General features: G+C 50.2%; 2 protein-coding genes across 3 annotated transcripts in view; one reads left to right on the top strand and one right to left on the bottom strand.

The window, feature by feature from the left end:
• Positions 1-16,254, top strand: part of LOC108153210 — a 45,070-nt gene extending 28,816 nt beyond the window's left edge. Inside the window, exons 3-4 of one of the 2 annotated variants that reach the window (XM_017283032.2) lie at positions 13,109-13,618; positions 13,686-16,254. In XM_017283032.2, coding sequence (XP_017138521.1) covers positions 13,109-13,618; positions 13,686-15,856 — 2,681 coding nt within the window. In that variant the 3' untranslated portion in view covers positions 15,857-16,254. Of the gene's footprint in view, positions 1-13,108; positions 13,619-13,685 lie in introns of those variants that run through there. The other variant, XR_004471453.1, reaches the window with a different exon arrangement.
• Positions 1,639-2,610, bottom strand: LOC108153214 (glycine-rich cell wall structural protein). The gene is made up of 2 exons (XM_017283036.2): positions 2,381-2,610; positions 1,639-2,203 (listed from the first exon to the last, which is right to left on the bottom strand). The coding sequence occupies exons 1-2, from the start codon at positions 2,387-2,389 to the stop codon at positions 1,679-1,681; spliced, it is 534 nt and encodes a 177-aa protein (XP_017138525.1). The 5' UTR covers positions 2,390-2,610; the 3' UTR covers positions 1,639-1,678.
• Positions 16,255-17,999: the final 1,745 nt, after the last annotated feature.

Here is a 17,999-nt window from a genome sequence, read left to right on the forward strand (position 1 = left end):
GGCAATCAATCCGAAGAAATAATCGAGGGTATCCAGTAGTCGTAATGGCATTCTATGGCATCATTGATGATGGAACTTTACCACGTGCCGGGTGGATTAGGTGCGGCTTAAAGCCTAACAACTTCATTTGATCTCTGAGGGCCATACAACTCTCTCTCTCTCTCTGTCTCTCTCTCTCTCTCTCTCTCTCTCTCTCTCTCTCTCTCTCTCTCTGCTCTGTCCCCCTTTGCTGTCTGAGTGCAACAATGTTGCTGCTGCTGCTGCTGCTGCTGCTGGTGGGTCTCTGTGGTGGTGCGATTTATATCGCTGGACTTAAATGTCATTACCAGCTAAATGCCTTTAAATAGCCCACATCCATATCCACTGACCAGTTGGCGCCAGTCAAAAGTGCCATGCGGCCCACCCGTCGAGCAGCCGTCGAGGCCCAAGCGGCAGCCGGATCGGGTTCGGATTCAGATTCAGATTCGGATTCGGTTCTCAATTGTGGCCCAGAGCCATGGACCGAGCACGGGCCCGGGCCCGGCCCGGGTAGACGCATTTATCATTTCGACCCGTGACGCGCTGTCGCCTTCAATTACACGCAAATTATTTTGCGCTCAGCGAGCGGCACCTGTGTTTGGGGCTGGCAGTTTGCCTGCAACTGTGGGGCGGATGGAAGGGGGCGAGGCAGGGGTGGGGAGGTGCGTCTTCCCAGAAGAGTGATCAATCTGCCTTATGTCAAACGGTGGCTAACTGATGCCAGTGATGCTCCAGTTCAAACGGCATCCCAGGCAGCGATTAAAATTGATTGATCAATGGCCTAATACTCATCCTAATACAAGTACTAGTACTAACACGAAACGAGCACGCATGGAACGATCTATCAGAAGTGGACAACCAACTGGCAAGGTGTTATCTTCATCTTGATACCAGTTCTAAGAGCTACAGATAGAGCTAAAGATGGACAGAGATGAGCAGTGAAAAATGCAGGAAGAGTATCGCCAGAATGCTGGCTTGGGTAGAGGCTACACGTTCAGAGCCCAAAGAAGAAATTCCTCAACTGCTCTTGCAGTATGTCTAAAGGTGTACACTCAGGATACCATACCCACTCTAGGGCTAAGTCATGGAGCATGTTTTTTGGCTTTAGAACGGTTGAACAGATCAAATGAATCAAACCTAAAGGACACCTGTCTCTCCGTAGCAAAAACTATTCTTTGCCACTCGTTCTCGTACTTATATCGCATTCATTCATTCATTCATTCGGTCGTTCGTTCGCTCGCTCATTGGGGAATCGTTTCACTTAATTGTCCACTAAAATATGCGCCCGGGGCCGCGCCGCTCTCGAGTCGAGAGCTATGCAAATACTTGACGTTGGCCTCGAGTGCCCGACGGACTGCAGTCCTCTCTTTGCACTCGCCCCTGCGACTCCTTCTGCTTCTCTAATTAAACAATACAAATGCGGATTCAAAGTGGGATTCGGCGGGCAGTCGGAGACAAAGACACAAATTGCGAGCTTCATGGCTGAGGCGGCAAGTTTTTGGGATTGGAATTCGGGGAACTTGGGGGCTGCTTCGTCAACAATTTTGTAATTACTTTGGAGCCGCATGCAAATACAGGAGCTGCTGCTGCTGCAGGAAGAGGAATCATTCGGGAGGAATTTTATAATTAATCGGCAATGTTTTCCCACACGTAACTTTATTCACAACCAGCCATCCCGAACATCTATGAACTCGTCCTGCTCCTCGTCAAAGTCCGCCGCCATGGCATCCAAGGCATCCTCCCGTTCGTCGTGGCGCGAGTAATGATTGAAAATCATGTCCCGATGCGCCGGCACCACCTTGCCGCTCTCGCATCCGTGCATATCCTCGTACGTGATTTCGCCATGACCCATGCCCCCCAAGCCGCCCATGTCATAGCTGCCATAGCCACCGCCAGTTCCGCCGCCGACGATTCCTCCCTTTCCGTGTGTGGAGTAGCCGAGCACTTTGTAGACGGTTTGCTTGATCCCTCCGCCGCCGCCGCCGCCGCCGCCGCCACCGCCACCGTGGGAGCCGTGGAGCGCCTTGTAGACCGTGTGGGTGTGATGGTGGGTCTTCACCTTGACGGGCACATGGATGATGAGGCGCCGGTGAGCGATGCGGCGTGCCTCGAGCCCTGTGGCCGCCAGCAGCAGCAGCATCAGAGCCAAGATGTTCCCGACTAACGGAGGTCGCTGCGGTGTTGGCTGTTCCGACAGAGAAAGGAGCTTTAAGAGTGTGTTCTAAACCTGTCGTTATGAGTACAGGAGTACAGTGTACAGTGAAGGGTCAACGGCCATGGTCAACCCATGCAACCCATGGTTCCAGCAAGTGCTCCTGTACTCCCTGTACAAGCAACGATTTCGCTTTAAAAGTTGACTCACTTTGGCCATTCTGTATTTGCTTAGTGGGTCCTTTAGTTGGTCCTTTAATTAATCCTGCAAGCTTATCCCACTATCTGACCACCGATTGGAGCGCGTTCGCTTTTCACACTGTGTGGGCCGTCGGGGATCCATGGGGCTTTTATACGAAATGTTCATGTAATCAGGTTCAGTGCACCATGGCCGCGGCATGTGGCGTACTTTGCGGTCTCCATCCATCCATCATTATCATCACCGTCGGGCAGCAGCAGCAGCAGCAGCAGCAGCAGCAGCAGCAGGAGTGTCGATTTCCATGCAGCTTCCATGGGCCGCCGACATTTGCATGTGCACCACATTACAGCAGCACAGTCGCGTCCAGAGTTACGTGTGTCTAATTATTGCTTACATGAGGTGGCAGAGGGGGCGCGGCTACTGCTGCTGCTGCTGCTGTTCATTCGTGCGCTCCGAAAAAGCCGGCAAAACAATTTTCGCCACAGCTTCTTCTGTGCATCAGTGTCGTACACCCTGCTGCCTAAACGGAAGCCGCAATTGGTGACTGGCGCTGTAAGCCGATGCAATGGTAATGCTCGACGCTGGAATCTCACATGCCATACATCGGAATCCACTCGAATTCAATCCAATCCAATCCAATCCAATCCAATTTGATCCGATCCACCCTCCAATTCATTTTGTTCAACATTTTATGCAATGCCGCGAAATGCGGAAAAGACATAGATTCGCGCTCGCCTTTGTTTTCCACTTAACCATGATTACGTTAATTAGCTGCCAAGCCTGTGAGCGCTGCACAGCGGGGGCATACATATATGTATATGTATGTATTTAAAAGTATATTGCGTATTAACATATGCATTTCATTACGCTGCGATCGATTACATTTGCATTAATATGTTGGACAAGCGTTCACCTACTTCGTTATGGTTGCTAAATGGATGAACGTGGCTGTTAGATCGTAGCTGTCAACGTATTATGTGACCAGCAGTGTTTGTTCTCTTTCTATTCTGTTATTCTTTGAAAGAGAGCAGAGCCGTTCTGTTATCCGTTCGAGAGAAGGAGACAACTGTAGACGGCGAGCAACACAGTAAAGGGCTGAGTATTGTGCCTAGGCTATGATCTTCGTTAATTTGTTGGTTCCACTTAATATTCTTGCCAATTAAGTAATCCCCCGGATAACTGGCTATAACTACAGTTATAGCGAGATTATATGCACTTCACATGCCTCAACCCTCCATTATATGAATTTAATATCGCGCACACAATGTGCAGTCGTAAAAAGTACAGGCAAACACACGAAAACTTACGCAAAATACTGCATGAATCTGCAGAAGAGGGCCCAGGGAGGGCATACGTAGGCCAGCCATATGCCGTAGCTAATAAAATGTGGCCCCCCTCCGAAAGTTTATCCTTTGCCACCACTCCGGCTGGACAGATAAACTGCAGTAATAAGTAAACTCCGAAATGCGTTGTGGAAAACGTGCGCCATGAATCCCATAACTTTATGGCAATGGGCCACACACTCTAATTGTCCCAGAACATGGCCACGCTTCCAGTGAGCAGGCAGGAGAGAGTGCGGCCTGGACTTGTACAACAGCAAGAGCGTTGAGCCCTTTACTCTTTCTCCACCCACGCTTCCGCTGCTCCTTCCTCCTCTTCTATGCAAGGTTTTCTCTGGGTGGAGTAATAATTTTGATCAACTTTTATAAGCGGCATCGTCCTCAACGTGTGCGAAGTGGGCTGGGGCTGTGGCTGGGGCTGGGGATGGGGTGTGGCGAAGGACGTCTAACAGCTGCATGAGCCCCTGACTTGTTGTTGTTTTAGTTGTTATGCCTAGCCATAAACTGCATGCGAAATTACCAAAAGAGAACACACACATACACACCCACTCTCTCTCTCTCTCTATCTCGCTCTGTCTTATGTTCAAGGGGAGATACAGTCAAGGGCACAAAAAGTTGCCTCATTTACAGCAATCTGGTTGAGCAGGATTCATGGCGGAATGGTTGGTGTAGATTTCCAGGGTTCAGGGAGGAGGATGCTGCTAATAAAATGAGGCGCCCCAAAAACAGAGTCGAGGCGCTAACAATCCACAGCGGACAGGACCATGACCGGGAACAGGGACAGGGACAGAACCTTGCTCCGGAAAGTCCCATGCCCGGCAGTGAAACTACGAGTAACCCAACCCCAACGCAAGCCAAGTCGTAAATCCTGCCTCCTCGGCACGGCTATTGCCAAAACACCATCCCCCCACCCACCATCGGCAACCGGATGACCCCACCCCACTACTCTGTGCACTATCCCGAACCCGTATCCGGGGCTAAGCAAACTCGTAAATTTGAGGAAATTACAACATGAAAGTCCTGCCTGGCATAGCGCGACTCTAAATTAAATAAAAATACGCTGGGGTGAGGCTGTGGAAATAGGTAGAGCATGGCATGGCATAGGATGGGCTAGAAGGGCCAGGGACAAGGGCTCTGGTCGGTCAAAACTTTCTGCACCTGTTGGCCAAACTCTGTGCATGTGGCAGGAGCAGGAGGAGGAGCAGCAGCAGGACGAGGCTCAGCAATCCCAAAAACCCGGCGTTAATTAAAGCTGCAACATAAGCTCCCACTGGACGCGCTGATCCTAGGGCGCGTCGAGTGTGTGGAAGGGAATCATGGGCATGGAGGGGCATGGAGGGGTAAGCATGGGCTGGGGGCACTTGGGAGTGCGCGAGGCACAGATTTGTGTGGCGAAAGCAAAACTTTTGCCATCCGCTCGAGATTTATGTCAAACTAAAGCACTTGATGGCAGAATAGTTGGCATTTAATGGCTGCATTATTGGAGTTTGTTTGGAAAGTGCCGTAACTAATGGGTCACGGATCTATGCGCTTGGCGGAGAGCAAATTCGGATGCGGAATGGGGCTTAATGCGAACAAATCGCCATTTATCAGAACGGGAACTTTTGAAGCCACTTGCCAGCTGCTAAGCACAGGTGAGAGTCCAGGTGTCTCCTGGAGTCAATCGGATTTATCTTGTGGTGGCAGTTGTTCTCTTTAGTGATGGTAAGGACTTACCATCCCATTTTCCATCTGTTTATTTCATTCCCTGATCATTTCCAAGCTCAGATCAAGCGATTGTTATAGGGAAAAATCCGCAAGCTCCGAAGGAATCTAATCTCTGTCTGAAAATTAACATTCTCCCGCATCTGCCATTTCGTTCGTCTTAGCCTCCTTCTCGCTTTGGTTATGGCTCTGGCTCTGACTCTGACTCTGACTCTGGCTCTGCCTTTGGCCCCAAGTCAAATGTTGCGCACATCAAACGGTTGCCCATCAAAGCCACCTGTGCATATCGAAGTATCCCTACTTCCTACTCCCCAAAGAGTAGGCCTCCTCCACAGCCGCTCGTCTAAACTAACGACGTGGCCGGGCCTGTGTGTGGTGTGCTCCCGATAGAATGAGAATGGAGCCAAGCCCTAAGGAGAGGCTCTTTCAGCTCTCTGGCAGCAGCTATGCAAGGCAATAAATTTCGATTACATAATTTGTAAATTGTTATAACCCGGCGATGAAATTACCATGAAATCTTTCACAAAGCATTAAAAAATCTGCCACTTCTGGCTGGCGGTGGATTCTGCTCTGTTCTGCTCTGTTCTGGCCTGTTCGGTTCTCTTCTGTTCATAAACTTTTATGGTGTTTGACTGTGGAGCATCTGACAAAAACAATGAGCGTTTTGGGCGCGTTCAGCATGTTAGCCATGAAACGAGGCCTCCTCCTCCTCCTTCGTTTGGGCCTACATTTTGGCGGGGGCCTTGCACTTCCTGCTTGGGTGGCCGGTTACGCATCAGTGAGCGCAATTTCATAGATGATTTCTGTAAGGCTGCGATTAGTTTTTATGCCCCAGCCACCCATTTGAATCTGAATCTGAATCTCTGTGGCAGGAGGGGCGGGAGGTCCAGGACCAGCCTTGAAATATGTAAGAGTCTCCTCCTTCCTCTTTAATTAATGGCAAATTGAAAGAGAATCGTTTATCTAGCACTTGTTATCAGCCCGAGAGCCCGAGATTCTTTTGGAGGCTGTCGGGCTATAGCGGCAATGTCGGCTATGGGCCATAAATCAACAGCCAATTACAATAAAAATTTATCATGCACAATAAAAGCGTGGCATGGCGGAAAAAATGACGCAGAAATAATTTACATGGCGCATTTTTCACATTTTTCACAATTTTCAGCAAAGGAATTTATAACAATGTCCCCAAAGGGACAACCCCCGATAGAAGCTCCCCGTTCTTTTTGGCGGAAAGAAAGAAATTTTAATAAAGCACGCGGGCGGCATGTCAAAGGGAGACAAAGGACCCTGATGCCGAAAAGCAAAAGCGAAAGCAAAACCAAAACCAAAACCAAAACCCGACTCTGGCTACGATTCCGGTTCCTGCAACGACTTCTTGTCCTGGCCTCCCCCTCCCGCTTGGAGATCTGCGATTTGCGTTTGAGCTCCCACTGGATGACACTCGAAGACATATTTGCTGGAGGGGCCAAAGTGCACTTGCGCTCCATCTGCGGCGCTCCTTAAAGCCCTTCGTTCGGAGCGCGCGGTTCATCAACATCTTGGCCAGCAAATCAAAGTGCGTTGCGCGTATTTTCCTTTCCGGCCATGTTGGTGTAGGTCCGGATTTGGCAACGGCTTTGGCTTTGGGTTCGGGCTGTGGCTCGGAGTTCAAGGTTCGGTTCTTCGGTTGAGATATTCTACTCTCTCCCCCGTTTCTTTCGTTCCCCGGCATTCGCGTATTTCAATTTACATTCCGCCCCCAGGACTTATTGCTTTTTTGCTTTGATGTTTCCCCCGTCCTTGTGCCTTCCAGCAGCTAGTGGCTTTTAATGGAGCTCTTATTTGGGGGTAGCCCATGTCCTTTGACGCTTATCTTGACGCCAGTACAGGACGAAGCGGCATTTGTCTTTTGTTAACTCGATTTCGCCTTGGCCCGAACCGAGAACAGCAGAGGCAGAGGCAGAAGCACAAGCAGAAGTCCAGCCACTTGGCCATATGTTGGAGTGGCTAGAAGTGCTCCTAGTTGGTCAATGAGGCATAAATACGCACTTGCCCAACAATTCCTTGACTGTCCTTGGCCATGCGGCTGCCCTCCCTACCTCTCTATCTCTCTATCTCACTATCTGTCTGCTTTTTGAAATCCAGTCTAAGGAACAGGAGTCTTGCAAAGAAAAAAGCTGTCTCCGGCTCCAAGTTTTCCCTAAGAAATGGAAAATAACTGGCTTTTGTTTGGAACTTATGGAATCTAAGAGATAAACACATTTTGAAGCCTGAATTGGGGACTGAAAAGGGGCGAAAAGACATGGATTGAGGCATGTGGCATGGCGAATGAAGTCCAACGAACAAACTTCATGAATTCTTTGCAAAATAAATCACACAAAATTAATGTCCTGTGTCGTGTGCTGTGCCTCGATGAAACCAACTTTTGATTCCTGGCACCTTGTCAATTGTGTGGCCACACCTTTTGCACAGCTTTCCACGTGGGTCGTCCAACCACATCATTTAAATTTATTAAGGCCATAAAATGATATTTTTGTGGGGCTATGGGGCTATGGGGCTGTGAGCAAACGATGCTACAAATGGGCTCATAAATATTTAAAACCGCTTAAGACACACGCACCAAAACCGAAACGAACCGAGCCGAGCCGAACCGAACCCCACATCAACAGCCGAAAAGCTAACAAACGTTTAATTTTATTGCCATGGCCAGAAACCGCAACCCCCCCCATCCATAGAAACAGCCCACAGACACACAGATACACAGACAACAACAACAAAAAGGGCTGCTCCTTTGGGCAGTCATGAGCATAAAAAAAGTTAATTCATTTTTGATCGCGTTCGGGAATCGCACCTATTGAAATCTTTGAAATGTCTTGACCACCCAAAGCCGAACAGGGCATTAAAAAGTCATAAAAATAGGCTTAATAGACCCCACATCACTCGACACTCCACACTCCACACACAGTCGAGACTCCATGGCGATCCCAGAGGAACATCCACACCACCTGAAACCCTGGCTAATTGAAAAGCTAAAAAACTGAAATTTGTGTAAATTATTTGTGGCATAAATTTTCCTATTTGATGGGCCAGTGCCAGTGCGCCCATCCCATCCCATCCCATCCCAGTGCCCAGTGCCCAGTGGTTGCAGTGGCAAGGCATGTGTTGGCACCTGGTGAAGCTCTCTGCCTCCAACTCCAACTCCAATCTTCGACTTGTCAACAAGGATTGGGAGTTGCCTTGGACACTGTGGACACTGGTGGGGATAGCTGACAGTCATGGAAGTTTATGCTGGATTTTATGATTTCTGGCGGGACAGAGTCGTCGGTGGTTTGGTTTGGTGGTCGATTTGATGGGCCTGATCATGCGACTGGCACTGGCTGTGATGGTCATTAAAGATTTGATGATCCTGCAGAAGCATTTTAATTTGTTTTGGCACCTCAGCAAGGTCCCATTCGATTTGAAGCGAATCGAAGTTCAATTTTAATTAAATCTCAACGAAATCAGAGTTTTATTTATTTGTCTGCCTGACTGCCGGACTGTCCGTGGCGTTTTGTTAACCCATTAGCAGGCAGGCTGGAAGGCAGGCAGCAGCGGCAGCCGCAGCCGCCGCAGCCGCCGCGGCATATGGCTGCCATAGCCATGGTCATAGCCGTTTTACAGTTGTTTGGCCTAAAGCAAAGACAGAGATAGACAGAGATCAAGTGAAAGAGAGAGGGAGAGGGAGGAGGAGGGAGAGCTGTATGTCTGTGGCGCTGCCATGTTTAGTGGCAATTAAAATGTTTTTATCTTATTAGTGCGTCTTATCTGCTGCTGCCATTTAAGATATATATGCGAGGGACGTGCGCGAAACGCCGTCCGAAAACAGTTATCGATTGTGCGGCATGCAGCATCTAGTATGTTGCAGCCACAGCAGCAGAAAGAAAGAAACAAAGAAAGAGCGAATGAAAAGAGAGTGATGGAAGGCGAGGGGAGCAGTCTGTGCATTAGAGATCATCCTGGAGATCGAAGCTTCCCACACTTGGAGCTATTTTCAGGTTAACTTTTCACTTAATCGCAGAATTATCGCGGAATTTATCGATAGACATAGACATAGATAGGAAAAAACTGTTGTACGTCAGAACAGAGAGTGCGGAAACACAGAGAGCGTATAATATAAGAGTGTGACCCAAATACTCGCATGTGACGTCAACCAAGAAACTCTTCAAAATTGGAAAGGCTTGCCACGCTGGGAAGAACAGTACTCTACCCCGAACAGTATATATATGGGTACATACGGGATTTGGTACGCAAATCCCAACCAAATGATGAGCAGATCCCTAGACAAAACGAGCGGCAACGATGATACGATACGATCCCTAAAGAAACGACGAGCAACGAAGGGAAAGTGAGTGTGTTCACAACACATTTATTCACTTTATTCATTTACTGAACACTATTAAAACTAAAACTATTAAACCTTAAATAAATAGAGCCTTAAGAGCCCCTTATATATTCTGGATCAGCACCCAATTACGTCTCAATTACGTTTCTTCTCATTCAGTTATGTGGATGCCTTCTTTGCATGCCGCTCTGCGATGAGATGAGTGTTCCTGTGGCATCTCTTGACGCTCGTCATGTGGCACTTAATCACATGCAGCTCCAATCAATTCCGAGCGCCTTTTAAGCCAGCGGGGCACACACAAATCAAACAAAGTGATTTGCACGCCTCGACATTTCTCGATTGAATTATTATCACCAAAGTCGCATTGGGGACCCAGGCCTGAACTGGTGTCCAGGGGCCAGAAACAAGCGTCCAGTCAGCGAGTGACAGCTGTCGCTTCGACTGGTCCCCGGTCCCCGGTCCCCATCCCGAGTCTCTGGTCTCTGGTCTCTGGTCTCGACTTGGCCCGGCCACAATGCCCCAGTGGCCATGTTCATGTTGCAGCCAGCGACCAAACGACAGACCGGCCATATTTGCAACGGGCGGACCAACAAGTTGCAAAACAAATTTGTCAGAGTTTTATCCATTTTTGGGCAGGCGTTGCAACTTTGGATTTGTGATTTGTGATTTGTGCAATGGGTTGTCGTTGTTGCAGTTGCCATTGCAGTTGTTATTGCTATTCCTATTGCTATTGCTGTTGCTGTTGCTGTTGCAGTTGTTGGAGTCGCTGGTTCCGGCGCAATGTTGTCATTAGCTAATTTGGCAGCCGTCTGCGTTTAATTAGAGGGCAGCCACAGAGCAGCACAGATGGAGCGCTGTAACTAAAACACTTTCGTTTTCTTTGCCTGCCACCCGGCCCCACCACTGTGCCATGCCCTCGCTGCGGCCACAGGTCTCCGCATGCCCATCCCGCTGCCTGCCAGAGATCACGTCTCACGTAGAGGCCATTAAAGGCCACAGCATCACGATCGAGTCGAAGCTGGAGCTGTGGCTGTGGCTGGAGTCGGAGTCGGAGTAGGAGTAGGAGTCGACGGACTGAATGACTTTGAGCCGGCCTGTCGTCACACCCCCATGTAATCCTCGCACGATCTCTGCGCTTGAACCTTTTTGATTAGGCTCGTGGTGGCGGTAGGCGAGAGGAACCAAGAACTGGCCAACTGACTGACAAACCCCTCAGCCCCTCAACTTCACCACTCTGCCACTCGTTCCACTGTTCCGTTGTGGAGGTCGTTAAAGTCGCTGCATCGCTGTTGCTGCTGTTGCTGCTGGGCCCGCAGATTTTGCCTGGTTTCCAGGGCTCAGGGCCTTGTCCTTTCTGCGCTTCATCAGGCCTTAGTTATGGATATGGGAGTCTACTCTATCCTTTCGAAGCGTGTTCACTACTTTGTAGGAGTTTCTCTAGACTTTAGAGGGGTTTTCGGATGAATTTCTGATCCCAGAATGGACCAGCATTACCTAAGAACAGACTCCATGATTAGCACCTTGAAGTAATGCCAGAAGTCAGAATGGACGTAATAGTAGGGCCACATTGTCTGAATTCCAGCCACCTTTTGTTATCGTTGCCATTAGTTTTGGGTGTGAAAATGGGACCCATGAAGGCGTCACATACGGCGTCCAGTTCGCCACTTGAATAAATCCGATTTGAAAATGTGTTTGTAGCATTCCTTTAATATTTATTACATTCCCCGCAAATCATAATTATTTATTGGACTTCCACTTTGTCCATGTTTTAATTTGTGACAATTTGTTGGGCTTTGAATTCCATTTGCAATTTCTCTGGCCATATTGGTGTGTGATTGGTGTGTGATATAAATTTAACAGAATTCTATATATGGATAGGGTGTACGCTAGTGTCTTATGCGACGAGTATCCTGGCCTAAAAGTCGAGGTTTTCTCTTTCCATTGAACGTTGTGCGAATGGGCCGAAACAGAGCCAGGCAGAGAGCGAGAGAAGGGAAAGGGGTAGACTGGATGCTGCTCCAATCCAATATTTGGTATTTTTGAAATACCGTCACGTTTCCACATTTTACTACTCACTTGTGGCACGTTGTTGCCATTGAGCATATCAGTTTGGAATTTTATTGGCCACGCTTCTTCCTGCACCTTCCTTTCGGCCTTCTCCTTCTCCTCCTCCTCTCTCCTTCGTCTTGGCCATTTGGAGAGCCTCTCGCTGATCTTGGCCTTGATAGCCAGGCGGCCACAAACTATTGGCGTAGTCAGAAAGCGGCTTCCATTCCACTCTCCCGCCGGCTCCTGACATTTATATTGGCAAATATTTTAAATATTCCCCTCCCCCATATTCCACTGTTCTCCCCTTTGCCCTTCACTGCTCTGCTGTGCTCTGCTCCCACGTGTGGGTGTTGTCCTCCCATGCCGCCGCTTCAGGCGTCGTCGTTATCGCCTCACAATGGTCTTTATGACTGGAATGAGATGTGGGAATAGTCGGACGGACAGGGCACATCATTGTTTTTTTGAATCGAAAGAATCTTTAATATAATTGGAATTTTTATTGTCATGTGAAGTCTTGAAAGAAGGAGGATGGACAGGGAGGAGGATGATGAGGAGAGACAACACCAAGTGGCTGCTGCTTGTGGGCCCCGGATCACTCTCCATCTCTAGCGCGTGTCCAATCAACCCTTTTGCGGATATAACTATGGAAAACAGGTCTTAAACTAGGTACAAGGAGGGGGAGCGTTGTGAGCCGCGGCAAAGCCCGCTGCTCTACTTGTTTACCTGGTACTCAGTCAATAAACAGTGCCGTACTCAAGTGTTGGCACAGCAATTTTATTGTAATGTTTTGTACAACATCGTAAGCGAAAGAAGGCGAACAAACGTTTAGCATTTAGCATTTAGCACTTGTTAATGAGCCATGTTCTTGTAATTTAACCATATGGTAATTTATTTGGCTAAGGCCAAAGAGAGATAAGGAAACCACATAATCTGAGAATACAATCATTCTGCATTTTCCTAACCAGGGCCAATCGCAGACTGAAAGTATGGAAATTACAAATAGAGCTACCGACTTTCATAAGGTGTATAGTTCAACAATTCAAAAGCGACAGACGGACGGACAGACAGACATGGCTATATCGACTTTGTTATCGATGCTGATCAAGAATATATGTACTTTAAGGGGTCGGAAACGCCTCCTTCTGGGTGTTACACACATCACCTTCCATCACAAATCCAATATACCCCTATTTTCTGTGCATTCCCGGTATACAGACAAAGGTATATTCCAACTTTCTGGGACTGAAAATGACACTGATTATTCTCCATTTAACTTTCGCCCCACAGTTGCCACACCACCGCCGACCTACCGCCCGAATGGCGGCGATCCAATCGCTACGGATGCCCCGTCTGGGGATGGACATGGACACCCACTGGGCTATGAAGATGCCGTTACTATAGAGCTGCAGACGCAGGAGAACGACTACGTTTTGGAAGAGTCCAGCCGTCGAGTGCATTCCACGCCGCCGCCATTCTACTGCCCCCTGCCGCTGACACCGCCGCCCAGCTACACAGAGTGGCAGGGAACGGGACCGGGAACAGGAGCAAGGTCAGGTCCGCCGCAGCTGGCGGAGAATGCAGCGTCGCCCACGCGAGCAACAGCCAACGAAGCAGCAGCGCGACAGCAGCAGGCAAGACGTCGCCGACGACTGCGGGAATTGCAGCAGCAGGAATTGCGATTCGCCTCTAGTACCGACAGCTCCAGCAGCAGCGGATCCAGCAGCGACTGCGCGTTGGGCAGCGGCGGCAGCGCAGTTAGACGCCAGCGCCGACGCAGACGCAGCCGCGGGCTGAGGGGTAAGCAGAGAAGAAAAGAGCCGCGGAGCTCCATCTAATACAAAATTTAATCCTTCAAACCCTGCAGATGCCTATTGTCCGGACCTTTTGCACGCCTGCGCCCTGATTCTCCAGCAGCCCGGAAGCAGCGACAGTTCTGTGGGCAACTTTACGGCCACGCCTCCACCGCCACCACCAGCACCAACGCCCGGGCAGGAAGTGGGTGAGGAGGACGAGGAGGGACTCGAGTACAGCTCAGACTATGTGGAGATCGACGAGCTGCTGCCACTAGTCGCTGCTGCCGTAGTGCCGAGAGCCAAAAGCACACCCCAACTGCAGCATGCTGTAGGACTAGGTCTCGACGACGACGCTATGGGTCAGAATCTGAGCCTGCGACGGCCTCGAATCTCACTCACCTGGGTCCTCCGGGAGCAGCAGCAGCCGCAGCCGGCGGCGCCAGAGCAGACCCCGAACCAGGACTCCAACGAGGTCAAGTCCTCGGATCTGGGTGGCGACCAGAAAGAGAACGAACCGCTGCAGACATCCATCAGCAATGGAAATGGTTGTCAGACGAGAACGGAGCCAGTGCCCACGCAGCTGGATGTCACCAAGAAGCGGTACAGGGTCAAGCAGCTGCCGGGCGGAGCGGAGCCGCTCAATGGGTACGCCACCACGCCTACGGGGCACCAGGCACCGGGCAACGGTCATCTGGGCCAGCAAAAGTTCTTCAGCAACCAGAATCTGCTGGACTACAAGGAAAGGGCGGTTCCACGTAGCCAGAGCCATGCGCAGGCCGGCGCTCCGGTGTCCGGCGCCTCCACCAAAGAGTTGCTCTTCGTGTGCACGCCCCAACGGGCGCCCAAGAGCGATGCGCACAGCGAGGCCCTGCTGCTGGCCCGGAAGCGGAACGAGATCCGCAAGAAGCTGGCCAGCCGGCTGCAGCAGGCGCGTTCCATGGGCGCTGGCGCCGCCTCCACCAACGCGGGAGAATCGTCCAACGGCCAGGCGAGGGCTTCGACAGTCACGACAGCGGACTCGCTGAAGTGCACCTACTCGGAGCCCAGCCTTGTGGCAGCCTCGGAAGGGGGCTGCGGAGTGGCAGGAGGAGCGATCCCTCAGCAGCAGCGACGTCATCGTCACCGCAAGCGAAGGGACCGGAATCGGGTCCAGCGCTTCGGCTATGAGATTCACAACGTGGACGAGTTCCTGTCGCGCTGTTCGCTAGCCACACCGGGAAACATACCCGTGGTCCTGGCCACGGCCAGCACCCTCTACCAGACGCGGCCGGGTGGGTATCAGCTGGAGATTCCCCTGCCGTTGGGCATGGTCGTGAATGCTGTCTTCAAGAACCAGAACTGGCTGTACGTGCAGACACCGCATGCGGAGGAGGGCTACGTGGGCTATGCCTGCTGCCTGCCGCTGGGAATCCTCCCGCAGGCGGCTCGAAGCGGCTCCCGGCACACTCCATGCTGGGAATCCAACGCCGACGTCTTTCCCCGTCCCTGCGGCAATATGACCGACTCGGAGAAGGAGATTCGGATGCGCGGCGGCACCCGCTCCGATGGCGCCCGCACTCCACGCAGTTCAAAGCCCGTCGAGGAGCTGCTGCCCCTGAGCATCAACAACAACAACAACAGCATTAGCCAACATCAGGTGACCAAAGGCGGCAGCACGACCAGCTCCCTGTACGGGGAGCAGCATGTGGACAAGCTATATTTGCGTGCCGCCTCGCAGCCAAAGCTCGTGGAGAAGGCCTACGCTCAGCTGCGCTCCACCAAGCAGGTGGGCTTGGCCTCCGGCTCAGCCTCGGTGCGGAGCGGAGCCTCTAACGACGAGTACGTCACGCTGCAGCAGCAGCAGAAGAACATCAAGAAGCAGCCGCATCTGCATGTGTCCCAGGCTCAGTCGCAGGCAGCGCGACGCGTCTCGAACGTCTCGTACATCACCAATGGCCACAACGGCCAGCATCTGCATCCAAAGACCCTTCCCCAGCAGCCGCCTCAGCAGCCGCAGCAGCAGCCAGCGGTGGCAACAGCACTGAGCGTGCTACGAAAGCAGCAGCACAACGGGCTACGTCAAACTCTAGTCGCCATCAACTCGGACTACGTCACGGAGAGCATCGCGGTGCACAAGGGGGAGATTGTGACGCTGTGCGAGTGCCGCGAATCTAAGGATCAGCGCCAGTGGTTCTATGTGAAGACGCGCGACGGTCGCGAGGGCTTCATACCGGCTGAGGTGGCCGGCCATGGCTACCTGTAGACCTCCCCAGCCCTTAGTTCACACCCAACCCACCTGTCAGCTCCCCCCAAAACAAGTCAAGCTCTACGTGTAACTCAATTAGCATTATATCCATCTTAAGAACATTAATCCACTACATTCGCGCTCCTTAGTACGCTTCTAGTTTGTACGAGTATCTTGTATGTGAATCGGCATTTGTATATGGTATTGTATATGTATGTTCGTGTGTATCCAGTGGGTTACGTGTCCACGAGTATCTCTAGCCCTAGCCTAACGAGTAGACTATGTAATAGAAAACTTGCTAAACGAAAATCAAAGACGAGAGCGCAGAAGGAAACTATTTATATGATTATTGTACTTGATGCTTCTACTAAATAACATTAACACTGATATTTAAATATATTAATTCCAAAATCGTATGTTTTTCTGTCCCTGATTCTTGGTCTGTATGTTCTTGGTCTGTATTCTCTGCAAAGTACTGTATGCATTGTTATACCCGATACTCAAAATGAGTATGTATATTGAGGGGTATATTAGATTTGTGGTGAAAGTGAATGTGTGTTACGTCCAGAAGGAAGCTTTTCCGACCCTATAAAGTATAAATATCCTTGATCAGCATCAATAGCCGAGTCGATAGAGCTATGTTTGTCTGTCCGTCTGTCCGTCCCCCATTCGATTGGCAGGACTCGCCCCATCACGAAAAGACAAAATCTCGACCACGAAAATGAGGCCGATTTTTGGCAAATTTAATGATGTAACCATCATGATTTTTTGCGAAAATCGTGATGGAATGGATGTACTTTTTTCTGGTGCCAATCGGTTGGCAGGACTCTCGCGGTCACGAAATGACATGCCGCGCCCCGATCGGCCGCTATGTCGCAGAGATATAGAGTGCAGAAGAAACCAGTATTTGCATGATGTGCAGATACAAATCTTCGGAAGGCTATATCTCAGGCGAATAGGGCCAGATCGGTGAAGGACCTACTTTGCAAGGACAGTGGGGATGTAGCCTGTCGAATGGCGTCAAAAGATTGGCTACGAAAATGAGGCCGATTTTTGGCAAATTTAATGATGTAACCATCATGATATTTTGCGAAAATCGTGATGGAATATGGATGTCCTTTTTTCTGGTGCCAATCGGTTGGCAGGACTCTCGCGGTCACGAAATAACATGCCGCGCCCCGATCGGCCGCTATGTCGCAGAGATATAGCGTGCAGAAGAAACCAGTATTTGAATGATGTGCAGATACAAATCTTCGGAAGGCTATATCTCAGGCAAATAGGGCCAGATCGGGGAAGGACCTAATTTGCCAGGACCGCGGGGATGTAGCCTGTCGAATGGCGTCACAATCTCGACCACGAAAATGAGGCCGATTTTTGGCAAATTTAATGGCATCATTTTGGCATCATGATTTTTTGCGAAAATCGTGATGGAATGGATGTCCTTTTTTCTGGTGCCAATCGGTTGGCAGGACTCTCGCGATCACGAAATGACATGCTCGCCCCGATCGGCCGCTATGTCGCAGAGATATAGCGTGCAGAAGAAACCAGTATTTGCATGATGTGCAGATACAAATCTTCGGAAGGCTATATCTCAGGCGAATAGGGCCAGATCGGTGAAGGACCTACTTTGCAAGGACTGTGTGGATGTAGCCTGTCGAATGGCGTCAAAAGATTGGCTACGAAAATGAGGCCGATTTTTTGCAAATTTAATGATGTAACCATCATAATTTTTTGCGAAAATCGTGATGGAATGGATGTCCTTTTTTCTGGTGCCAATCGGTTGGCAGGACTCTCGCGGTCACGAAATGACATGCCGCGCCCCGATCGGCCGCTATGTCGCAGAGATATAGCGTGCAGAAGAAACCAGTATTTGCATGATGTGCAGATACAAATCTTCGGAAGGCTATATCTCAGGGAAATAGGGCCAGATCGGTGAAGGACCTACTATGCCAGGACCGTGGGGATGTAGCCTGTCGAATGGCGTCAAAAGATTGGCTACGAAAATGAGGCCGATTTTTTGCAAATTTAATGATGTAACCATCATTTTTTGCGAAAATCGTGATGGAATGGATGTCCTTTTTTCTGGTGCCAATCGGTTGGCAGGACTCTCGCGGTCACGAAATGACATGCCGCGCCCCGATCGGCCGCTATGTCGCAGAGA

Source organism: Drosophila miranda, chromosome XR, assembly GCF_003369915.1.
Source record: "Drosophila miranda strain MSH22 chromosome XR, D.miranda_PacBio2.1, whole genome shotgun sequence".
NCBI lineage: Eukaryota > Metazoa > Arthropoda > Insecta > Diptera > Drosophilidae > Drosophila > Drosophila miranda.